This window comes from Penaeus japonicus, unplaced genomic scaffold (assembly GCF_977035675.1).
Source record: "Penaeus japonicus unplaced genomic scaffold, GWHDUDI00000001_assembly GWHDUDI00000015, whole genome shotgun sequence".
Lineage (NCBI taxonomy): Eukaryota > Metazoa > Arthropoda > Malacostraca > Decapoda > Penaeidae > Penaeus > Penaeus japonicus.
Genome location: NW_028234417.1, coordinates 1661700 through 1686699, shown reverse-complemented (window position 1 = coordinate 1686699; position 25000 = coordinate 1661700). Strand labels below are relative to the sequence as shown.

The following is a 25000-nucleotide window of genomic DNA, read 5'->3' as shown; positions in this document are numbered from 1 at the left end:
CATAATGACACACATGCACATGCACATGCATGCACAAGTACATGCAGGCACGCACACACATACAGACGTACACACACCCACACGCATTTCTCCTCTCTTTTCTTTTGTCTTCTTTTAGTCTTTTATCTTTCTCTTCCGTGTGTTTCTCTCATTCTCTTATTTTCCTGTTTTTCTGACAATATTTTGCCCTTCACTTTTCTTCTGTTTTATCTGCTCTTCGAGTTCCTGTTCTCATGTTTCATTCTATCTCTCTTTCTCCGCATTCAATCCATCATTCTCTCAAATTTTCTTTCCGTTTCATTCGCTCAGGTTCTTCTTCCTTTGCTTTCCTTCATTCCTGTTCTTCTCTTGTGAATAACGCCATCATTCTTCTTTATTTTCATCACATCCTTCGTCTATTCCTCTTTCATAACAGAGGACTTCCTTTTTTATATTTTATTCCTGACGGTCCCACCATACTAAATATTCTCTATCCTTAATTATATACCCTATTCATTCACCCTTCTATTCATCTATTCATTCATCCATCCCATTTTAAGATAAATCAGCCGGTGACTAGATTACTCTTTACGTGAATACAGTGACACTTTCACTATCACAGGAACAGCAAAAAGGTTCATGTACAAGTAAAACTCAACAGTGATTCCTTTATCTTCTCGGAGGTACGATGCAACGATGCAAAATATTGTCCTTGTTTCAGAAAAGTGCTATTTCAATCACGAGTCTGTTGTTACTTATGTTTTTGTTTTTTTTAAGAGTTTGTTATTCCTGTTATCCTATTCGTGTTATGTTATTCATGTTATATTATCAATTCGGAGTTTGTTTTTCCACGAAGCTGTTATTCGTGTTATGTTATTCACACGGAACTATTAGTCACGAAGCTGTTATTCATATGATGTTATTCACAAACGTTGACCACGAAGCTGCCATTCACCTGAATCTATCATACTCATTATATTATTCACGAAGCTATCATTCACCTTATAATGTTCGTGAAGAACACTCGATCACTTCCTCTCCGCCAGCGTCCTCTTGCCGTAACACTGCGCCGGACAGTCGTTGAAGTAACAGAGGGAGCACACGTGAGGCCCTACGGAAGAAGTGTCCACGCCCGCCTCCTTCAGCGCCTCCTCCAGACAGGTCACGCGGTCCTGGAGCTTCTTGACCTCTTCGTTCATCCCCTCGGCGGTCCTGGCGACGATGGCGTGGCAGAAGGCCGGGAAGGAGAGGGTCCTGGTAGCCGTGCTGTGGCGGATGTAGTAGTTCAGGTCCATCACCGAGTTGTAGTAGTGTTCCTGCGAGAGAGTAGTGGGTGGGGTGAGAGGGGACGGGGGGAGGGGGAGGGGGGGTGAAGATAAAGGAGATGGGGAAGAGAGGGGGAGAGGGAGGGGGAGGGGGAGGGGGGGGGAGATAAAGGAGATGGGGAAGAGAGGGGGAGAGGGGGTAGATGGGGAAGGAGGAGGAGGGGAAGGAGGAGGAGAAGGAGGAGGAGGAGGAGGAAAGGGGAGACATAGAGAAGGAGAAGGAAATTGGGGTGATAGGGATATAGAAGAGGAGGCAGACAGAAAACTAGACAACAGAGGAAGGGAAAGATATGAATACACGCATCTAAAGACAGTAGAGAATAATTCGTAGTCATGGTAACGGGTCAGACGTGGTAATTACAGATGTATATCTGGTATTTGTAAGGGTCAAGTTGAACATTGCGTGCATGCGGCAAACTTGAAAAAAATACCAAAGATACACATACACCGGTATAGGGACCTCTAAATATTGGTTTTCTACAAGTTACAAGGGCGAGGATGAGGTAAATATGACAAGGACCTAAAAATATGGTGATGATACATGTTGCACAAACAAAGCTGCTGTGCCGGAAGGTTAGGCAGTGTGGTAAAGCCGAGAAATTTGACAGATATGTTGTGAATCTGGTAAGGAAAAACAATTCCACCTCTTTCACAACTAACACATAAAAATACATCTAAAAAGAATTATAAAAACGCCTTTAAACTCACATGCTAACAACATAACAAACCGTCTTTGTATCTTTTATCATTATTCACGCAATACCTATACGCGTCATTCTAACAAAGCTTCCTGATCGCACTATACAAACGTCGAATCACATTCCAAATACAAGATCGCTTTATCGCCTTACTATCTGAGGGACAGCGTGGAGCTCCACCACCCACACGTTATTCAGGATCTGGCCTCTGCTCGCCATCACGTTGGTGTACCGAACTCCTAAGAAGATAGGAAGATAACAAAAGACGAAGTAGGATAACAGATATTCAGTGGCGTAAGAAGGATGTCCTACGGATGAGATGCTTAGGATGAGAATGTCCAGCATCCTAATGTTATAATCACGAATTAGATATTCATTCCTACGTGGGATCGGCTTATGATACGAAGCATTGCCCCAACTTACCATACTGCGGGGCATGAAGTCGGGGCATGAGGTAGAACTTGACGGTGTTCATGATGCCCTGTACGAACTGCGCGATCATCTGTGCCTCGGCGGTGATCCCGTGTACAGTGCCGTCCTCTGCCACGCCCATGTACACCACCCCTCGCGCGCCGGCATTCAGCAAGCCCACAAGTAACTGGCCGAGACATTTTTTTTAGTTTATATTAGTATTGTTGTTATCATTGTTGCTTGGTTGTTTGTTATTTTCATTTTTTTGTTAGATTTTTTCTATTTCATTTTTTTTTTAACGATTCAAGTTTGTTTTTATTTTTACAAACTTCTGTCACTTACTTCTGATTTAACTTTGATTCCTTCTTTCTTGCAATACTAAGATAAACCAAGAGTGCAAACCAACTCCCGCATTCACCTTGAGCACAGTATCCCGTCGGACATCGGTGAGGTCAGCAACTGGTAGGAAATGGCATCGCTGACCTGCCGAGAACGACATCTTCTGGTGGTAGACGAAGCTGACCTCTTCTTCCGGCTGGCCGTTGGTCAGCACCGCCTCCAGGTCATCGTCGCCGTCTAACCTCCCGCTGCCATCCCTCACCTGCGGGAAGCCAAGGCGGGCGCAGGGCGTTCAGGTTACTTCGCCCACTCTATCTCTGTCTCACCGTCTCTGTCTCTGTCGCTGTCGCTGTCTCTGTCTCTGTCTCTGTCTCTGTCTCCCTGTCTCTGTCTCTGTCTCTGTCTCTGTCTCTGTCTCTGTCTCTGTCTCTGTCTCTGTCTCTGTCTCTGTCTCTGTCTCTGTCTCTGTCTCCCTGTCTCTATCTCTGTCTCTGTCTCTGTCTCGTTCTCTATCTCTGTCTCCCTGCCTCTGTCTCTGTCTCTGTCTCTGTCTCCCTGTCTCTGTCTCCCTGTCTCTGTCTCTGTCTCCCTGTCTCTATCTCTGTCTCTGTCTCTGTCTCGTTCTCTATCTCTGTCTCCCTGTCTCTGTCTCTGTCTCTGTCTCTGTCTCCCTGACTCTATCTCTATCTCTGTCTCTGTCTCTGTCTCGTTCTCTGTCTCGTTCTCTGTCTCGTTCTCTGTCTCTGACTCTGTCTCTGTCTCTGTCTCACTGTTTCACTGTCTCGCTGTCTCACTGTCTCTGTCTCTGTCTCTGTATCTGTATCTGTATCTGTCGTTGTCTCTGTCTCTGTCTCTGTCTCTGTCTCCCTGTCTCTGTCTCCCTGTCTCTGTCTCTGTCTCCCTGTCTCTGTATCTGTATCTGTCTCTGTCTCTGTCTCTGTCTCTGTCTCTGTCTCTGTCTCTGTCTCTGTCTCCTGTCTCTGTCTCCTGTCTCCTGTCTCCTGTCTCCTGTCTCCTGTCTCTGTCTCTGTCTCTGTCTCTGTCTCTGTCTTTGTCTCTGTCTCTGTCTCTGTCTCTATCTCTGTCTCACTGTCTCACTGTCTCTGTCTCTGTCTCTGTCTCTGTCTCTGTCTCCCTGTCTCTGTCTCCCTGTCTCTGTCTCCCTGTCTCTGTCTCCCTGTCTCTGTCTCTGTCTCTGTCTCCCTGTCTCTGTCTCTGTCTCTGTCTCCCTGTCTCTATCCCTGTCTCTGTCTCGTTTTCTGACTCTGGCTCTGTCTCTGTCTCTGTCTCTGTCTCTGTCTCTGTCTCTGTCTCTGTCTCTGTCTCTGTCTCTGTCTCTGTCTCTGTCTCTGTCTCCCTGTCTCTGTCTCCCTGTCTCTGTCTCCCTGTCTCTGTCTCCCTGTCTCTGTCTCTGTCTCTGTCTCCCTGTCTCTGTCTCCCTGTCTCTATCTCTGTCTCGTTCTCTGTCTCTGGCTCTGGTTCTGGCTCTGGCTCTAGCTCTGTCACTGTCGCTGTCGTTGTCGCTGTCTCTCTCTGTCTCGTTCTCTGTCTCTGTCTCTGTCTGTCTCTGTCTGTCTCTGTCTGTCTCTGTCTGTCTCTGTCTCTGTCTCTGTCTGTCTCTGTCTCTGTCTCTGTCTCACTGTCTCTGTCTCTATCTCTATCTCTATCTCTGTCTCTGTTTCGGTCTCTGTCTCTGTCTTTCTCTTTCTCCCCTTCTCCTTCTCCTTCTCCTTCTCCTTCTCCTTCTCCTTCTCTTTCTCCTTCTCCGTCTCTTTCTCTCTCTTTCTTTCTCTTTATCTTTCTCTTTCTTTATCTTTCTCTTTCTTTCTCTCTTTCTCTTTCCATCTCTGTCTCTCTCTCTCTTTATCTTTCTCTCTTTATCATTCTTTCTTTATCTTTCTCTCACTTTCTCTTTCTCTTTCGCTCTCTTTTACTTTCTTTTTCTCTTTCTCTTTCTCTTCCTCTTTTTATTTCTCTCTCTCTCTCTCTCTCTCTCTTTCTCTTTCTCTTTCTCTTTCTCTCTCTCTCTCACACACACACACACACACACACACACACACACACACACACACACACACACACACACACACACACACACACACACACACACACACACACACACACACTCACTCATTCACTCTTTCTCTCTCTTTCTTTCTCTCTTTCTTTCTCTTTCTCTCTATTTCTATCTCTCTTTATCTCTTTCTCTTTCTCTCTCTCTTTCTCTCTATCTATCTCTTTCTAACTATATCTCTATCTCTCTTTAACTCTCTAACTCTCTAACTCTCTATCTCGCTCTCGCTCTCTCTCTCTCTCTATCTCCATCTATATCTCTATCTCTAGCTCTACCTCTATCTCTCTCTCCACCTCCTCGCCCCCCCCTCTTCCTCGTCATCCCCCTTCTCCTTCTCGTCTTCCCCATTCCTACTCCTCGCCTTTTCTCCTTCGTCCTACTCGTCTTTCTCCCCTCCTCTTCCTCGTCTTCCCCCTCCTCCTCGTATTCCACCCTCCTCGTCGTCTTCCACTTCCCTCTTCCTCGTCACCACCCCTCCTTCTCGTCTTCCACCTTCCTCCTCGTCATTCCCTCCCTTCTTCTCGTCTTCCACCCTCCTCCTCGTCATCCCCCCCTCCTTCTCGTCTTCCACCCTCCTCCTCGTCTTCCACTCCCCTCCTCCTCGTCATTCCCCCCCTCCTCCTCGTCTTCCACCCCCTCCTTCTCGTCTTCCCCCCTCCTCCTCGTCTTCCACTCCCCTCCTCGTCATTCACCCCCTCCTCCTCGTCTTCCACCCCCCTCCTTCTCGTCTCCCTCCTCCTCCTCATTTAACAGGTCCGACTTGGACACTGCTTGTATGTGGGTAACGTGGCCTAGGGTGTGAAGAACACGGCAGGAACAGCTTTCTTGGTTTATTGCAAAGCTTGAACAGTAGGACGTTGGAGTGAGTGCTGCTCCTCTTCCGAGGAGCGAGGTGTTGCTCCTCTGCTCCCCGAGAGGAGACTCTCTACCACAATATGTGACTTGTCTCAGGAGATGCGTGAATCACGTGTTTTCTTGTGACACGTGACATTTGGAATGTGATGAAGGAAGTGTTGCATCAATACATAGCTTTTACAAAGGGAAAGACAAACAACACTGTGAGAGGGGTAGACAGATAGGTGAAGCAACGAGCGTACGTATATGTATGTATATATGTGTATGTGGTAGAATATATATATAACAATTAGAGTAACCTGAAAGATACAGATTACATTGATGATTGCATCATATAGAATACAGTAGCAAAAGCATACATGTGCAAATTATAATCGATGGACACAATAATAATTACAGCAGACATAATATATGTAAATACAATGGTTACACCTCGGCTTCTCCCCTCCTCCTCCTCATCTTCCCTCTCTTCCTCGTCTTCCATCCCTTCCTCCTCGTCTTCCCCCTCCTCCTCCTCGTCTTCACCCCTCCACCTCGTCTTCCCCCTTCTACTCCTCGTCTTCCCCCATCCTCCTCGTCTTCTCCCTCCTTCTCCTCGTCTTCTCCCCTCCTCCTCCTCGCTTCCCCCCTCCACCTCCACCTCCACCTCCACCTCCTCCTTCCCCCTCCACTTACTCCTACTCCCCCACTCCCACTATCCCTCCCCCCACCTCTCCCTCCCCCCTCCACTCCCTCCTACTCCCCCCCTCCCACTATCCCTCCCCCCACCTCTCCCTCCCCTTACCCCCTCCCCCCCTCCACCTCCCTCACCTGCTTGGCCTCGTGCTGCCCCATGGTGAGGAGGGACTCACTCGGGAGAGCCAGCTGGTTCTTCCGCCGAAGGGGTTTAATGGGCGGGGGGTCATGCGCTACGATCACGCCCGCTCGCACGCCCTCCCTTCTGGGTCGGGAAGCTGTTGGTTGGGCCCCCTGCCCCCCGCCCCCCCTGCTGCCGCCGCGACCTCTGTTGGGTCCTCTGTCGGTGCGAAAGATGAAGATAATTATGTCATCATTATTCTGTTATTGTCATCTCAGCATTATCGTTATTATGATTATTATTACTATCATCATTATACTTATCATAATATTTTTTCTCATTATCATCATTATTAATATTGTTTTTGTTATTATTATCATCGTCAACATCACTGTTAAATACTATCTCCTACCAATATCAGATTAATGATGATGATAGCATTGATGACGACGACGATGACGATGATGATGATGATATGATAATGATAATGATAATGATGATGACGATGATAATGATGACGATGACGACGATGATGATGATGATAATGATGATAATTATGACGATGATGATAATTATGACGATGATGATAATTATGATGATGATGACAATGGCGATGATGACGATGAGAGTATTCAATAGAAGACGAAGAACTAAGAAGGCAGAAATAAAACAGAATGAGATAAAACGCACAAAAATTACCGTTAACTACAAAAACAAGTAGTTGCTAGTTAACATTTTCAACGAATATACAGGAAACTCCATTAAACATAACGACCAAAGTACAAAATCAGATATTTCCAACATGCAGTCCACGAATAACAACACTCAATCAATTTAAAAGTCCATCACATAGACATTAGCAATTATACATTATTTCATACATTTCAAAACTTGACAATTAAACAGTCATCCAGAAGTAAAATAATAATAATAATAATAATAATAATAATAATAATAATAATAATAATGATATTAATAATAATAATAATAATAATAATAAAATTAATAATAAAAATAATAATAATAATAATAATAATAATAATAATAATAATAATAATAATAATATCAATAATAATAATAATAAAATTAATAATAAAAAATAATAATAATAAAAATAACAATAATATGCATTAATAGCGACATAAACTTGAATGCCAAAGGATTTTAGTCCTCCAGCATTTCCTTAACAACCCAACTCATTTAGCTATTCTGATCTACCATATGGGAGTCTTTACCTGGAGTAGGACAGCCAAAACAAAGGAGATCGCGAAAGGTCTGGTTGGTGACACAAGCACAGAGACTAGAGGAGGAAGGGAGAGGAATAACTGTCGTGCAACTACGCTTGCAAGGGGGGGGGGAGTCAAGAGACCCCACCGGAGTGATGATTTAAGATAAGTTGTGTGTGTGTGTGTGTTTGTACCTGTGCAGAAGCTCCTTTGTTCTTTGAGGAATTTATACTTCTGATTGATCTATGTCTGCTGCTTTACCTTTAGTGTAAGTTTCAAAATGATATAATTTTGCTCGTATGTGTAAACCTGACTTTTCTAACATTGATTTTTTTCCATGCTACCAGCCAGTTTCATTTTAAAAGGTACAGAATCCAACATGTATGGCAATCAGCAAGTCACGCAACATGCTAGTTATCCGTTACACGTCCATCCACTCAGAATAACAAAGAACATAAATAAATGCAAAAACAAATACTACAGCGACAATAATGATGATATTAATAATAATAGTGATATTAACGTAACCTCTATGACCCATGGACAGTGAAATACCTCTTATTACATCCAATACACAAGTTGAAGAAAAATAAATAGAGATCGCGTCATATAAGAAAAACAGCTGTGGTCACCACAGTAAAACAGCAAATTTCTCCTCAGTTTTCCCTTCTCAAAAAAAACATTACTGTCAGTAACAGAAAAGACGAACAACAAAGGTGCCCCTCTCCTCATTGTAGTTTTATACAGAACAAAATAAAATAACAAGCAAAGTTACAGAAGTCCCTTTCTGCCAACTGCACCAATCCATGAACAGAATGATGCAAACTATCAGTGGCATCGCGCCGTCTATTGTTGATGGTCACTATAGCCCTTACCTACCAATAAGAGAATCATACTGACCTAAATGAGGGGAAAATGGGTTTACGCTTATGGAACCATGACATGTAATGCTAAACTCCTACAACGGGCTCTCATACCAGGTCTATACCTCTGCATAATAAATTGCCCCTCGAAAATAAAGAAGGTACACACAGAAAATCACTAACTCGTTTATTTCCCCAAAGTGGACAACGTAAGTGTATTCAGAGCCAAAGTGAATCACTCATACTAAGCCAGCATCAGTGAAAGGCAAAGGACTCAAAGCCAATGAACTTACATCCGAATCCTTCCCTAATTCAGTGAAGGCCAAAGAAGGAAACATGGACAAAGCCTCACAGCATGCAGGGTGTTTAAATAAAATGACTTACTGATTAAAGTGCCTGCCAAAGTAAGCCATTGCTGATTGCTTCTTAGGATTTATCTTCTAATTGCTTCCTGTCTCGGAAACAAAATGGACGACATTGATACCACACACAAGAACACATCGTCAATATTGCAATAATTCCAGAAACATGGCTCCAAAACGACACTAAACTAAGGGACTAGAGATGGGTACCAATCATAAAGAACAATGGACGTGAGCAGAAATAGTATCAGAACTGATTTTTTTTATCAAATATGTACACTTCTACAGCACTATAGAATGCATCAGTCCATCTAATGATGACCTTGAAACACTGTGGCGTGCAGCTCGGCCCAGACAGCTATATCGTGAAATCAGTAAGCTGGTATCGCACAGAATACATTTTCTACCTAGACTACATATCCAAGAAATCCTCAGAGAACACATACAATAGTCCCTCTTCATCACACTGGGGGACATTAACCTTCATGCTAGGAGGAAAAATAATTTGGATAAAACTTTGGACAAAGAAGAAAACAATAGATGCGTAATCCTCTGTCACTGTGATAGGTAACATAAAGATAACAACAACCCAGGGCCGGCCTTAGGAGCTGCGGGATCCAAATGGGAACAATTTTGGTGGGCCAGGTTCTCAGCTAACTTGCACCAAGGTCTTATAGAATCGTATAAATGTAAAAGCAAGTTTATTACAGAATTTATATTTCTATGGTAGAATGGAAAGCAATCAAAATTTTAGTTTAAAGATCGAACAAATCTAAATTGCACTGACTCCCTTAGGCGTGGGTCCAAAATGGAGCAATTGGTCCTGTTGGCTTAAAACTGGCCCTGCAACCCATGCAATCAAACAGAGTAAAAATCGTGTGTGAAGAATCCCTAATCCAGAAACTCGCGAGTTAGTAGAGTCATGTCAGGAACATCAATGATATAACAAGAGATGCTATAATTACCTCTCACAAAGTAACAAAACGCAGCCTCACTTGAGCACCCTGCTAGCAGTATCAGCAATCATTTAGCAAGCATCAACAAGCTACTCCCTCCATTCCAAACGATTGAACTGCCAGTATATCTACTTTGCCGCCCTCTCGAAGCAATAGTGATTGATTATGAGGTACATCAGCATTTAAAAAGAACAGCCATTTCCTGAACCTGACAATTTTCCTTTCACTTTTTCAAGCATGTCACTTCAAAAATAAACTGGAGGGAACCACGATCACCGTCGACCTACAGACGGCTTTCCAGCTCATTGATCACAACATACAAATTATACGATTTCCCTTAAATTCCATAAGGGCCGGGCGAAATGGGTCTCTTCCATAGACCTCCACTCCTAGAGGACTTGAGCTACTAACCAAATTTCATTGCAGTATCCCTCAAGAACCTGTCCTAAGTGCATCATTATTCCTAGCAAAGATGAATGCGGATAATGTCCCCCACCTAAAATCTACAGCGATAAGGAAGCCAGGGCCGGCCATAAGGCAATTCAACCAATTTGGAGCAATTGGACCCCACGCTTAATGGGGCTCAGGCTATAGTGGAATCTACTGGATTGCATGTATTTTCAAGCACACATTTTCATTGCTTTCCATTTTACCATAGGGATGCAAGGTCTATAATAGACCTTTTTATTAAATTTCTGTGATTCTATAGACATTTTGCAAGTTGGCTGGGAACCTGGCCCACCAAAATCGTTCTCAATTGGGTCTTGCACCTCGTAAGGCCAGCCCTGGTGGATGCCATGACACAAGAGCTTACATACAAACCAAGGCAAGGCAACACTTTCTTACAAGATTCCCTTAACCATGTGTTCAGTGAACAGAATGTACATAAGTACTTAGAAGTCTTTTACAAGTAAATTCAAACTGAGAATTATCCTGAAAATAGTCCATGGTCCTTTGAATCTACCTCTGAGGTGAATCTGTTAGAAGTAGTTATCAGTAAAATCTTCAATGGTTAACTAACAACAGAAGTATCATTTCAAAGTGTAGGGAATTTTTTTTAATATCTTACTCTATATGTAACCCATTTGTGAATATGCAATTCCATTATAGCACTCGCCCATCACAAACTTTCAAACAACCGAATCAGAAAGAAATAGCTATGTTCATAATACTTGGATCGAACTCCACATTGTATCCTGGCGCACTAAGTCAACTATACATCCCGACCATGCAAACATTGGAGAGTTTTTTTTTCACACGAAAGTTTCCTAATAACATCGTAACAGTTAAAAAGGTATGATGTTCCAGATAACATCCAGTCTTACAAACCTCCTAGATGTTGATGTTAGAATACATGTGCTGATGTGTTACAGAAACAGATACTATTTGTCAATAGTACCATACTGCATTAGGCATTCACATGATAATATTTTAAAGAGACGATTTTAATTTGTTTTTTATTATTATCATTATCACTATTAGTATCATCATTCTAATAACGATTATGCAAAACTTTAAAAGTATAGACCTCTGTCAGTGGTAAAAAATTCAGTTTCGAAGTGCGCATATAAACCAAATTTCTTTGGTGAATGGCTCTCTGGCAACTAATCATTGAACTAGGCCCTTTAATCTGTACGCAGATCCGATTCACCAACAAAATCAAACTGATTGGACTCTGGGCTATGGCCAACCCACTCATAAATTTTCATCACATTCAGTCCATTAATTTTTTTTTATCATCCTGCTTCTTTACCAGATATACTAGGAACCAATTAGAAAATGGTTGCTAGTAAGAAAGGTAAGGATAATAATACCGATTTTCTTAATGACAACAGTATCAATAATTACCACGATTATAATAGTCACTCTTCATTTACCGATACCAAGCAAAAATAATCGTGTCTCAGTACGAAAAGAAAAAAAAATATGGTTATAATAACAAAAACAATAATAGTAATGGTAATCACAGTATTCATAATAATTGTAACAATTATAATATTGATAATAATATCTGTAATGATATTTATATCGTCAAAAATAATTTAAAAAGAACAAATAAAACAATAATATGGTGATGATGACGATGGTGATAGTAATAATGATAATAATAATGATTACTTTTATTATCATAATCATAATTACTATTATTATTATCATTATTATTATTATCATTATTATTATTATAATTATCATTATCATTATCACAATTATCATCATTGTTATTACTGTTATCATTATTACTGCTATTATTATTTTGATGGTGGTCATAGTAGTAGCGATGGTAGTAGTAGTATAAGTAGTGGTAGTAGAAGTAATAGTATCATTATAAATAGTGTTAGTAGAAAAAGTAATACTATTGTCAGTAGTGTCGGTGGTGGCAATGGTGGTAGTAGAAGGATAAGTAGTAGTAGAAGTAGTAGTAGTAGTAGTAGTAGCATCAGTAGTAGTAGTAGTAGTAGTAGTAGTAGCAGTGGTAGTAGTAGTAGTGTCGGTGGTGGTGACGGCAGAAGTAGTATAAGTAGTAGTAACAACAATAACATGAACACTACCGCATTTCTTGGCCCAGTCCAAAACAAACCTTCTCTCGCGATAACCGAAAGGAACCGAAGGTCTCGCAAGGAAGTGGTAGTCGTCATGCACCGGCGGGGCAGAGACATCATTCTTGAGGAAGTCGGAGAGCGACATCTCGGCTAAATCCGATGCAAGACTTCCTCCCTTTTCAGTAGCCATTTCTGGTTGCAAGACACGAGAGGAGATCACAGTCAGTTGGGCAAGTATTTCTTGACAACTAGTGAATTCCCACGTGCTGAGACGAGCTTCTTGAGGAGATAAGATAAGGAGGAAAATAATGTAACGTATATTCAAATAATTCACAACTAAAGTGGATAATTTATTGCTCACAGAATATTTTCCAATATGACTAGCCGATAGACATACCTGACACGATAGATCTAATAAATTGTTAAAGAACCATCAACCAAGTTGATTCTCACGCCTCTACGCAATTCTCAATTTTAAAAAAGTCTTTTTAAACTCAATTAATAAATTTTCAACATTTCAAACTACATAAAGATTCCCCACGGCAAATAAATCCAATAAAGTATTAATATAGTCAGTGGATAAAGAACCATCGACCAAGTCCCCCCTCACGCCTCCACCGTCGGCCATATTTGTTGACAGACGCTGAGGCCGGCATCACACCCCGAAGGGAAAGCTGTCAGATTTTCTCAAGAAACGCCCTTAACCGCCATCCTGAAAGGTTAGCTTCGATGTAGTTTTAATCATACTTGAGTTTGGTATCGAGTTAGGTGATTTGGGTGGTGAGGTGGAGGTTACGTGGGCGATTAAAGGAATGAAAGTGAAATCTGAGGTGGACGTGACCTAATCGCAATATTTTTATTTGCTTTGAAAACGCCTAAACAGATTTTCCGATGTTATTGGCGAAAGAATTATTGCACGAGGGTTAGCGTTATTTTAGTGTAACATTAAAGCTGTATAGAAATGTATTCTGGTGATTTAGTAGTACCTTTTTTTTTGTTTGTTTATCCTTTGAGGTTTAATTACTCACTATGGTCAATATATTATATTTATTTGTCATTTCAGATATGATCTGTAACTAATTCATGCATATAAAGTAAATATACGGAATAAAAGCAATAGACTTTAGAAGTAGGTTACATTTTATTATTATAAATATATGTTCATATTTATCTGGATTTTATAGTGGGAATATGATTTTTTTTTATCATAATGTGAAATTGGTCGACTGTAGTATACATTTAAGTGATCAGCACAGAAATTGAAAAATGAGATGCAGTTAGTGTGATACAACTGGAATTAATTCCTTGCGTCAGGATCACAAATGTGTTGGGAAGACTCGCACAAGCAAATTTGATGTTGACTACGAAATCCTCTTCCTGAAACCATGATATAAGGCACAAGATTAAATACAAAGATTAGGCTAGAGTTCTTGTTAATAATAAAGTTTCATGGCAATCGGTGAAATTGGTGAACTGTCACACTTAATTTAGGGTAAGTTTGTGGAACATAGAAATGTAATGTTCGTATTTGCTCCCTCAACCTACTAAGCTTCACAAATTAACAGTCAGTTGACACACAATTTGTTGAACCTGATGTCCACTTGTTTTGAAAAGACCCATCTGTTGGAAAGTATGGTTATTAGACTTTCATTTCATATGTAGGTGATTATTAGTGAAATATTCCTTGAAATAGACAGGTCAAGTATAGACAGAGTTAGTTACGTGTCATATTGTTTGGGCCAATAGTGGCGGTTTAGGCCTAAAACACGTGTGTCCTTTGTAGATCATGGTAATCACTTGGGTCACTGTATCAGGAAGGTTTACCAATATAAATTATTAAGAGTTCCAACATTCTCTTTTGGCTGATCTGTTGGTGCTTTGTCGTCAAGAATTCAAATATTAAGCCCGGCTGATTTAGCCTTTTTACCCAATTTTGTGTATGTCTGGGAGAAAAAGTCTGATTTTTATTATTACTATTGTAATAGACTGTAAAATAATAATGATATTAATAATGATACTAGTGATACAGGTAATAACAATAATTGCACATGTGGAGACCTAAACCAAAACCGTAGTGAACAGGACAAGTTCCCAGTGTCAGCAGGTTAATGTTTCATTAGTTTTAGATTATTCATACCCATTCATTTTGCAGAAGAAGCCATGGCAGACAGTGATGATGAGTACGAGAGACGAAGACGGGACAAGTTTCGAGGAGAGCGGTCAGAGTACACGAGCAGCAGCAGCACCAGAGACCGTAGAGATGACAGTAGGCGCGGGAGGGACGATTGGGCTGACAGGTGAGAAACTGTTCCATTTAAGAATTGGATCCCCCTACCCCATTTGTGAATATTTATTGCAATATGAATTATTCTTCAATATGTGTGTGTGAGTGTGAGAGTGAGAGTGTGAGTGAGAGCAAATCATGTGAAGAATAAACCTCTACTGTTCAAATAATGCTTGTAAATTAACATTTTATCTTATCTATAGCAATACAGGGTCCAATCTACCCATTTATCAAAGTTACATTTTCATGTAGCATTGGAATTTCTCCATGCAGAGGCCGTGACAGCTGGGGTAGCAGGGAACGTGGCTCTTCACGTCGGGAATATGGCCGAGACTATGGAAGATCCCGCGACCGCTATTCCCCTGGAAGACATGACATGTCTCCTCCCATTAAACGGATGAGGCAGGACTGGTAAGAAGTTGCTCAGCTTTATCCACATTGTGTTTCAGTCAGGCTTCACATTCTGTTTGTATATTTTTGGTACAGATTTTGGAACAAGAACATTGTCTGGTTGGAGTACTTTTCATCATTGTTATGACTCACCTCTGACAATACACAAACAGGGACGACCGAAGGTATCCATATGAGAGCAGCGGTGGTGGGGCAGGAGCAAATTATGGGGCCTATGGAGGTAGCTACGGCCAGGATTACGGCCATCCATCTGGTCATGCTGGTGGTGGTGGAAGGTTAGCGCACTTTGTGTTTTTGTTTATAGGCTTCCTGCATAATTGATAGTAGCTTTAAACAAAACTGTCATCTGTTGTGAATTTTACAAGGGAAGTGTCACCTTACCTTTTACATCTTTTACATGAACAAATTTGGTAAAAAAAAATTATTTCAGACAGACTGGTTGTGCAAGAGTACAAGGAATCGATGCATAAATTAAATCCAAAACATTTTTCTTCTATGATATTGTTCCATACTGATATTTTTTGGAAATCAGTTTATAGAATGTTGATAGATGAGTCTCTGGCTTTTCAACACAGGCCAACAGATCTAAATTGTTTATGTTTTGGAAAGATATAGCTTGGATTAGTGCCTTGTTTAAGAATAAATTGCTAGGGATATCAGTAAACATTAAATTTTGTACTTTCCTACCAGTCAACTACTTTTACTACTACTCCTCCTCCTCCTTTTTCCTCTTCTTTCATAAGATGATTTATTTTCAATTTGCAGTTACTATCATTCAAGAAAAACTCAAAATCACCAATATTACAACTCTGTCCTGTTTACCTTGTACTACATGTATATCAAAGATTGTGATTATATATTTTTTATTTTTAAATACTGCTTGCTTTGCACCCATGTGTTATATGTTCATGCTTTGACATACTTAAACTTGAAGGCCCTCGGGTATGTTTTGGTGAAATCCTCATTAAAAAGGAAAAAAAAAACTTTTTGAAGTTATGAATTGTTGCTTTCCAGATGAACATTACTTAGATAGATCTTCACTGTCCATAAGCAAGGTTATCCTACATCATGCAATCATGGCATAATTTGTTATAAGATCCATAGAGCCATGATTAATGATTTTCAGTAATAAAAGTTTTTGCTGTGAATAGTTATTTTATATAGAAACATATATCTATATTAAAAATTTCTATATGTTCTGAAGCAACAGCACATAATGCTATAACTTGATGACATACTTTAAAATAACTATTACCACATGCTTTCCTTACAGTTTTCCATTTAATAATGGCAATTCTGAGTTGAAATTATAATTTACTACACCTAAAGTAAATATACACAGTGATTCTCGAGAATATAGTAGATTTTGGAAGAAATATAATGATTTTATACAAAGTTTCCAGTTCTCAAAGTTTCACATAAATAGAAAAATAAATATTTCAATTTTCTCTTCTCTCTCAAGGTTGGATGAACTCGGCCCAACTCAGCCACCCATGATGACCTTCAAAGCCTTCATGGAGCAGTGCGACGACTCCATCTCGGAGGAGGAGGCTCTGAGGAAGTATTCAGACTACAAGCTTGAGTTCAAAAGGCAACAGCTTAATGAATTCTTTATCAACCACAAAGAAGAAGAATGGTGAGCACCACGTGACATCAACCGTATTTCTCAAGAGGGTTATTTTTCTACCAGGGGATAGAAGATGCTAGGAGGATAGGGACTAAATGATAAGCTGTATTGGAGGAGTGGGTGTGCTATAGTCTTGGCGGGAAAGGGATGGGGTTAGAGGGAAGCACTTCCAATGGGGGGGGTCAATTGCAAGGTTAGACTACACAAAAGTTTTTTGTTATCTTTTGTTTTTATGGCTGTTTATAGTCTAGGTCTTCAGTAGAATAGAACATTCTTGAATCTTCTCATATTAGCTCTTCTTACAAAAGTTCTCTATTTCAAAGTCTTTATGATTTGAATATTTCTTGTATTCAGGCAGGTATCATGGTGTGCAAGATTTCATTGATTAGATTTATAAATTAGTTATTGGTGATCCTGTGTCCTTTGTCTTTTTACTTTTCATAGCAGGTTCTTATTTACACTAGGTAAATCAGTTAGCTCTACTTTCTTCATAGTTTGTGTAGCTTGGAAAATTATATACTTTTTTTTTTTTCTTTTTCTTTTCTTTTTCATTGATATGTCATTTATTTTGGGTTGATAGAACTATTTTTAAATTAGAATTAGGATAGGATATCTTGATAAGCTTTTAGGTTTAAAGTTCTATAAATCTGGGTAACCTTAACTGAAGGTTCCACCCATACTTAATCTAACACTTGCCTCCTGACAGTTGCTTTTCCAGCATCTACAAACTACTGCACACCGCAAGCCAGCTAGAATTTCTGTTCTGACGATCTGATGAAAAACACACATGGGGCTCCTTAACGCGGTTAGCTAGGGTCGCTGCGCGCAATGCAGTGTTAGTGATGCGATATGAATGTTTAGGCTAGGCAGGGGGTCGCACAATGACCCGCCGTTCGCTCCGCTCTGTGTATCGAGCCCATGTGTGGTACAGGTGGCAATTTTCCACTCAGGCAGGTGAGATTACTTTGCCTAATGGTAACATTTCTTCTACTAAATTTTCTTCCCTTGTCACCTTTTCTCATGATGATAGTAATCTGCAAAGGATCGAGAATCGGCGACAGACAGCATCAGTAATTAGCACGAATGCTAGTTCAGATTACTGGTTTCAACATCAGTCTAGTGTAATACCTAGTTTTACAGTGGATTTGTTTTTTTGATGTATACTACCAAGTTGAATTGTAAGTTTGACGGCAGCTGAAGAACAAAGGCTCTATAGGACGCTGATCAAAGAGGAGTAAGTGAGGTGTCTTTTTCTGTGGAAAGTTTGCATATGTCTTATATTTTTGCAATGTATCTGCCAGGTTTAAGGCCAAGTACCACCCGGAGGAATGCGTGAAGCGACGGGATGAGCAACTGTCTAACTTAAAGGTAATTGCTTGATGATTATCGTTTTCTCTTCCTTTCTCTGATACATAGCTCCTGAGGCTTTGTCATGTATGCTATTGGTGCTATATGATTTTAACCATGTTTTCCTTTCCACAGAGGAGAGTGTCTGTGTTTGGTGAACTATTTGAAATGAATCGAATGGAGAATATCAGTGTTGATGCTGATCAGTCAGATCAGCTGCTAAAGCTGTTGGACTCTGTGGTCATCAAGCTGGAAGGAGGCACTGACCTTGATCTTCAGGTCCTGGACCAGGCACCAGAAGAGGATGTCAAGTCCCAGCCAATTGAAGAAGAAAAGAAGCCATTTATTTTAGGGGAGGAGTAAGTTGACCTCATAATGACTTATTGATTGCAATTTTTCTTTTTTCTTTCTTTGTATCAATCTTTCTCTCTCTATACATGTCCTAACATGTTGGTTTATAAATTATCCACTCTCATATCTTCATGATGTACCACATTTCTCAAGTGTTAAAGGAAGTGTGAAGATCCTACATAATACAGTTTTATTGATATCCTCTCTTTTTTTCTTTTTTTCTTTTTCTCCAGTTCCGATGAAGGTGAAGAGAAAGAGAAGTCAGAGGAGAAGAATCCCGATGAACCATTAAAGATGGACATGTCAGAGGAACAGATGGAATTGCAGAAGAAAGCGAAAGAGTACCTTAAACAGAAAGTCAACGAAGGAGAAAAGGGTATGTTATTTGGATTAGGCCAGAACAATTCCTACATTAACCCTCTCTGGACGGGTGGTACAGTACTGTACCGCGCATTCAAAAGCCCAGTGGCTGGGCGGCACAGTATTGTGCCAGCCATTTAATTGATTTAGGCCTAATAATTCGAACGCCCCGGCATTGGGACATTCAAGGCTAGAATGCCCCCGTCGTAAGTGGGTTAAGCAAGATCACCATCTTTGAGGCATTGGTTTATTAACTCTCTCTTAATTATTAATGGATCCTGAGGTTGCCATTTTGTCAATCTGTATTCAAGAAGTTAGGTTTCAAAGTGGCTTTATGAATATTGTTATAGACGTCAAAGAAAAAGTAGTCTTATCTTGTCTCATTCCTTTCCTCAGAAACTCGAAAGCGAAAGCACTCCGGCAGTTCCTCATCTAGCTCGTCAAGTGACTCGGATGACGAGCCCATGGAAGAGGACCTGAAGGAGCCACCGCCCCCTGGCATGGAGAAGGAAGAGGAGAATGTGGTAGAAGAGAAACCTGAAGAGGATGAGGAGAAGAGCAAAGAGGAAGAGAAGAAAGAAAATGGACTCCAGCCCCCAGGAGAAGAAGAGAATAAGGAAGACCTTGATGAAGGTAGGGCAACTTTCAAGGCAGTTGAAATTTGGTGTATTGCAGTAGAAATATTGGACGTCTTTATGAGAAATAAATTCATTTCATATGTTTAGAACCTGAATGGTTGTAGAAATGTTGGCCAGTGTCTTTATAGGCAGTAAATTATTTTACTTTTTATTTATAGAAACTGCTTCTCGTAATGGGGAGAAGGAGGAAGAAAAGGAAAAGGAAGCCAAGAAGGACGATGAAGAGGAGGGCAAGGAAGAAGAAGAAGAACAGAAGCCTAGGGCACTCCACAAAACTGCATCCATCTTTCTACGCAACTTGGCTCCTACTATAACTAAGCAGGAGGTTGAAGCTGTAAGTTTCACCAAGTGTAGTTTACTCTATTTCTCTCTTTATTTTTTATAATAGTGATTGGATATGCCATATATTGTACATAACCAGGACATCACATTTTCCAGATGTGTCGGCGTTATAATGGGTTTTTACGAGCTGCAATTGCAGACCCACAGCCAGAACGTAGGTGGTTCAGACGTGGATGGGTAACATTCAAGAGAGACGTCAACATTAAAGACATTTGTTGGAACCTAAACAATATCAGAGTAAGTGTTCCATATTAACCTTGGAAAATTATTGTTAGGTTTTTATGTAGCAGTCAGAATTTATAGTTCATAATTATATTATATGATTTGATATAAAATATGAATAATTCTTTCTTGATATTGAAGCCATCTAACAGAACTTTCTTTTGTACAGCTGAGAGACTGTGAACTTGGGGCTATTGTTAATCGAGACCTGAGTCGTCGCATACGCACTGTGAATGGAATCACCTCTCATCGCAGCGTTGTCCGTTCAGATATCAAGTTGTCGGCCAAGATTATCCAGAACCTTGATTCTCGTTGGGGGTTGTGGGTCGAGTCAACAGAAGCCCTTGACAATGCAGTAAGGCTTCATTCGCAGGTTTGATTGGTTTTATTTTGAGGAAGGCAATTCCTATTTAATGCATATGATCAAACCTTCTTTTTGGACACACTTATTGATACTTGTGATCTTTTCCTTGGTTGACAACAGCTGCTCAGCCTGACTTCTTCATCGAACCCTGTGCTTCGAAACATAACTGACTACTTGATAGAAGAGGCGAGCGCAGAGGAGGAAGAATTACTCGGAGCCAATGATGCATCAGCTAACAGTAGTGAGGAAAAGGCTGAGGGAGAAGCAATAGAGAGAGACCCAAGTCTGATCAAAGTAAGCAAGTTATCAAACCTTTTTACAGTTGAGAAAAATGTGTTAATACAAATTATTAAGGTTTAGAAGTATCTCAATTACTAATGCATATTTTTTTTATTACAGGTGCTGGATAGATTACTCCTTTACTTGCGTATTGTGCATTCAGTGGATTATTACAATCATTCTGAATATCCAAATGAAGATGAAATGCCCAATAGGTGTGGTATCATGCATGCCCGTGGCATACCACCTTCTAGCAAAGTAACACCGCAAGAAGTACAGGATTATTGTAGAGCCTTTGAGAACAAGATTGGATCATTCCTGCAACCATTGACCAAACTTAGTGATGATGAAGCAAAGAAATTAGGTAGTGTTAATATACATAGTTACACTGACTATTTGAAATGAAAATGAGCATGCATGAAGAATTTGAATGAGTAAATGTAAATTAATGAAACAATGCATCAATGTGTGTATATTTTCTGTAATGAATTCCCTCTGAGATATGTAATGCTACTTCCTCGCTAGGTCTGAAAGAGGCAGAGGAAGAGGTTGAGAAGTTTGTCCAATCCAACACTCAAGAGGTCGCCAAGGACAAGTGGCAGTGTCCCCTCTGTGGGAAGAAATTCAAGGGTGCAGAGTATGTCCACAAACACATCCTCATCAAACATGCTGAGAAAGTCAAAGAGGTTAAAAAAGAGGTATGATATTTGAAGTTCAATTTATTAAAACTTTTATTCACTAAAGTGTGGAGATGGCTGAAGCATTTCCATCTGGAGAATCTGCTCTTGATGTTACGCCCCCTTTGTCGTCTTTTCAGGTTGATTACTTCAACAATTACCTTAGAGATCCGAAGAGACCCCAGCTCCCTGAATATCCCGGGAACAAGCATGGTGGCAGAAAGGATGATAGGCCCGACCCATATGTTGCAGCCTATCCTCAGCAAGCTGCTGGGTAAGGAGATTTTAATAAACAATCAACTTTGTCACATTGATATGTTATCTATTTCACTTTTGAGTGATTCCTTGTGAGTTTTCTGATAATAAATAATGTTTTGATTGTGTGAAACTATATTAAAAGTTGAGACCAGCTTACCTAGAACTAAAACTATATACATATTTGCTGTAATATATATCTTTATATGCAATCTTTCATTTACAGTTATGGTGCCTATGGTGGAGCATATGGTAGGCAGTACCCAGCAGCACCTGGCTACGGTTATGGCAGTAGCTACCCCAAAGATTATTATGCAGGACGTGGCGATCACTATGCCCGTGAACCCTATGCCAGGCCACGTGTAACTTACAGGTCACGGTGAGTTGGTATTTTGGGTCTCTTGTGCTTTTCTATTTTGATTATTTGCTACCATTCTGTTGGGGGATTCCTCCCCCCCTCTTAATTTCATAGTTTTAGATTATATATGTATTTTCGCATTATGTATGGATCCCTTTTTAGTTAACTTGCCATCCCCATCAAAATAATGATGTTAAAGTAGGAGGAAATATTGATGTAGAGAACTAGACATGCTAAATATCCTAAGTTGTTTAGATATAATAGCCGATTTTATGATAAATAGGAAATTTATAGTTGCACTAGTTACTTCTATGCATTGTTAGGAAAACCAGAAATAGCCACTGGACAGATTACTTTACATAGAAATTAGACCTCATGTGTAGTGACGGCAAGTTGTGTGCTCGTGACAGGACATCAAGAAGCAAATTATATATCCTTTTGAGATTGTGCTTAGAATCCGGGAGAGAAGAGTTGTAGATGTGAAATGATTTTCTTGATACCCCTCTTCCCTCTCTTTCCATCTATTGTCTCCATCCCTTCTCTCTCTCTCTCTCTCGCGCGCGCGCGCCCTCATTTCAGCTCTCTTACTGATGTACTATGGAATATTACGTTTTCTATGACTTTTAGCTTTTGTGTTGATTTTTTCTTCCTTATTGTTTACTTCATCTTATTCTTCTTATTCTTCTTTTTCTTTATGTGCCTGAAGTTCTTGGTTATTGTCCTATTTAGTAGTAGCATCCTTAGGCTAAAGAGAAATTGAAACTTACCTTTTTTGACTAGTTAGTCTTGCAGTTGTATAGATTAGAGTTTAGTAATTAAACAAAGATTACCTTCTTTTAAACATCAAAGGTTCTTTAAACATAGATTGTCACTATTAGCTGTTAACTGTTAAAGACAAATAGTTGTGAGCAATAGATACAAGGAAAACTAGTTTACTGTGATTTAATTACTCTTGGTGTGGAGGTATAGGTAGATATACATATCTAGGGAGGTAAGATTTATCCTATTTAGGCAGTAAGGGTAATTCCAGGCCACGCACAGCTGCTAGGCCTTGCGCTGGATGGGTGTCTGGCATCGACTAAGTAATGGTTTTTGTTTCCTTAGGTCGGGCGACCCGCGGGAAGTCATTGGCTACCATGACTTGGATGCTCCCGATGATACAGATCTCTTTTAACCTTGACGCCGCCTGCCCAATTGTACGCACCGTTCCAAATATGAGGTCTCAGTTTAGCCGTTATTGTTACATCTCTTGGTAACAGGTGATGTTGTTTGAGAGTTTGGGGGAGAGCCCTCTACCCAAAGAGGACATTGGCCGGTAAAGCTTCCTGTTATGTCAGAGTTGAATGCGATTGCCTCTACCATCCAACAGCCATGTGTGCTGACACATGTTATGATAGTTTTCAGAGTATTTTTGATAGTTTTGTTGATATTATGCTCTGAGTTAATTTAGTATTGGGAAGAAATTATTGTATATTGTTCTTAGAAGGCCCCTATTTTTATTTTAAAGAGAGAAATCATAAAGACTTGGACTCTCCCAGGATTACACCCCCACATACCATTCAACATTATCTTCACAAAATTGTTACCAAGAGACGGGACATAGCTATGCTCTTGGCTGGGGCACTCCTCAGTACAAATCATAGTTCATGCCTTCAGAAAATAATATTTCTTGATTATTGAATTTATTTTTACTTTTCCTTCATTGAGTCATTACTATTTGCCTGTGGATTTAAAAGGTATTTTATAGAAATATTACTTTCTTTGTAACAAAATAGCTTACTGAACCTATAATAGGAAAAAAAAATACCTGTGCTAAACTGCTTTGCTTATTGCTTCCCAGGAAGGTGTTGCGCTCTTGTCACGTCTGCACTCGGTTCCAGCAGCAACACATTGGTGTCAGCTCTTACTGTTTTTTATCCCTTCAATAACAAAGAGTGCCTTAGATGACAAGTGCACTTCCCTTTCAGCAGTCTGTCAATCTGTGTGTAAATTTTGTATAGTTGTAATTGTATAAGTGTAATATATGTGGAATTCTTTCTCTTCAACAGGGTTGGATACAGGGACCTTGATGCACCCAAGGAAGACTACTAGTTCCTCAAGATTTGACTGAATATAATGGACCTTCAAGTCAATGCCAAGTGTGTTCACTGCTGTGCAGTTACTCAACACAGCAACAACAAAGAATTTCTGATAACATCGTCATTATCTTTTCTTCCTGCAGTGAAGATTGACTTCTGAATCATTGTGAATCAGTTAGAATGTAGGTTTTGGAAGATCTTATCGAATTAGATTTGAACTTGAGACAACTGGTGGATCTCATTGTACCAGATATTGCCTTTACACATTGTTCATGTGAGGATTTTTTGTAAAGATATCAAATGTTTGATTTACAGTTGAACATATATTTGGCATGTTCATCTTGGGGTTTATAAGAGGAGACTTCTATTCATTGATAGCATAGCTTCATCCTTTTAATGTCTTGAATATATTTCGTATTATCATCAGTGTATTATTGTTAATATACCATCAGTACCATTTTCATTACCTTTATGAATGATATTATTTGGGCTGCAGTGTTGTATAGTTCATAAACGGAAGATATTTTTATTGTGGCGGTTTCATGTCAAATTTTTCTGGTTGGTCTTCATCAGAACTAAATTTGGTTTTAGTTTTCAGTTATTTGTGTATTGATTCATATAATGAACAACTCTTTACAATCTTTGTGTTTTTCTTTCCTTACCCATTGTAGGTTTAATTTATTTTGAAGAGGAGTATAGACGGTCTCTGAATAAAACTTTTGCCTAACTCCTAACTTCTTTTCAAAACTGAAAAATGTTTTATTCCATATTTACAAGCGTTTACAGGAATTGCATAACCAGAAAATACAGATATTTGTTTCCATTTATTACGTGTTCAGAAGAGGAAAATGAACTTTAAAAAATGTCTATTCCATTAATTTCACCTTCCTAATCCGGCTCTTTTCCGGAAGTATTTGAATCCAACACACATATATCATACCAGTTCATAAATCTAAAGAACGACAATGGCTTATTATGTTTAT

General features: G+C 39.9%; 2 protein-coding genes across 9 annotated transcripts in view; one reads left to right on the top strand and one right to left on the bottom strand.

The window, feature by feature from the left end:
• Positions 1–12711, bottom strand: part of LOC122255065 (uncharacterized) — a 13488-nt gene extending 777 nt beyond the window's left edge. Inside the window, exons 1-6 of the mRNA XM_043019016.2 lie at positions 12463–12711; positions 6492–6696; positions 2832–3014; positions 2426–2600; positions 2156–2241; positions 1–1295 (exon numbers count right to left, since the gene is read on the bottom strand). The exon at positions 1–1295 is cut by the window's left edge and continues 777 nt beyond it. Of these exons, the coding sequence (XP_042874950.2) occupies positions 1008–1295; positions 2156–2241; positions 2426–2600; positions 2832–3014; positions 6492–6696; positions 12463–12614 (1089 nt within the window). The 5' untranslated portion in view covers positions 12615–12711 and the 3' untranslated portion in view covers positions 1–1007. The remainder of the gene's footprint in view (positions 1296–2155; positions 2242–2425; positions 2601–2831; positions 3015–6491; positions 6697–12462) is intronic.
• A 293-nt stretch (positions 12712–13004) lies between these two features.
• On the top strand, positions 13005–24656 carry Ars2 (arsenic resistance protein 2). Of its 8 annotated transcripts, none has more exons than XM_043019012.2 (19): positions 13005–13143; positions 14577–14721; positions 14982–15119; positions 15272–15394; positions 16582–16755; positions 18048–18114; positions 18229–18452; positions 18678–18820; positions 19201–19437; positions 19601–19776; positions 19881–20021; positions 20176–20361; positions 20491–20664; positions 20770–21013; positions 21175–21347; positions 21467–21600; positions 21808–21960; positions 23044–23135; positions 23988–24656. In XM_043019012.2, the coding sequence occupies exons 2-18, from the start codon at positions 14585–14587 to the stop codon at positions 23111–23113; spliced, it is 2694 nt and encodes an 897-aa protein (XP_042874946.1). In that variant the 5' UTR covers positions 13005–13143; positions 14577–14584; the 3' UTR covers positions 23114–23135; positions 23988–24656. The 8 variants fall into 8 exon arrangements, with proteins under 8 accessions (XP_042874946.1, XP_086400482.1, XP_042874944.1 ...); XM_086544356.1 differs by having other exon boundaries at positions 23044–23158; XM_043019010.2 differs by having other exon boundaries at positions 20176–20379.
• The last annotated feature ends 344 nt before the right edge of the window (positions 24657–25000 follow it).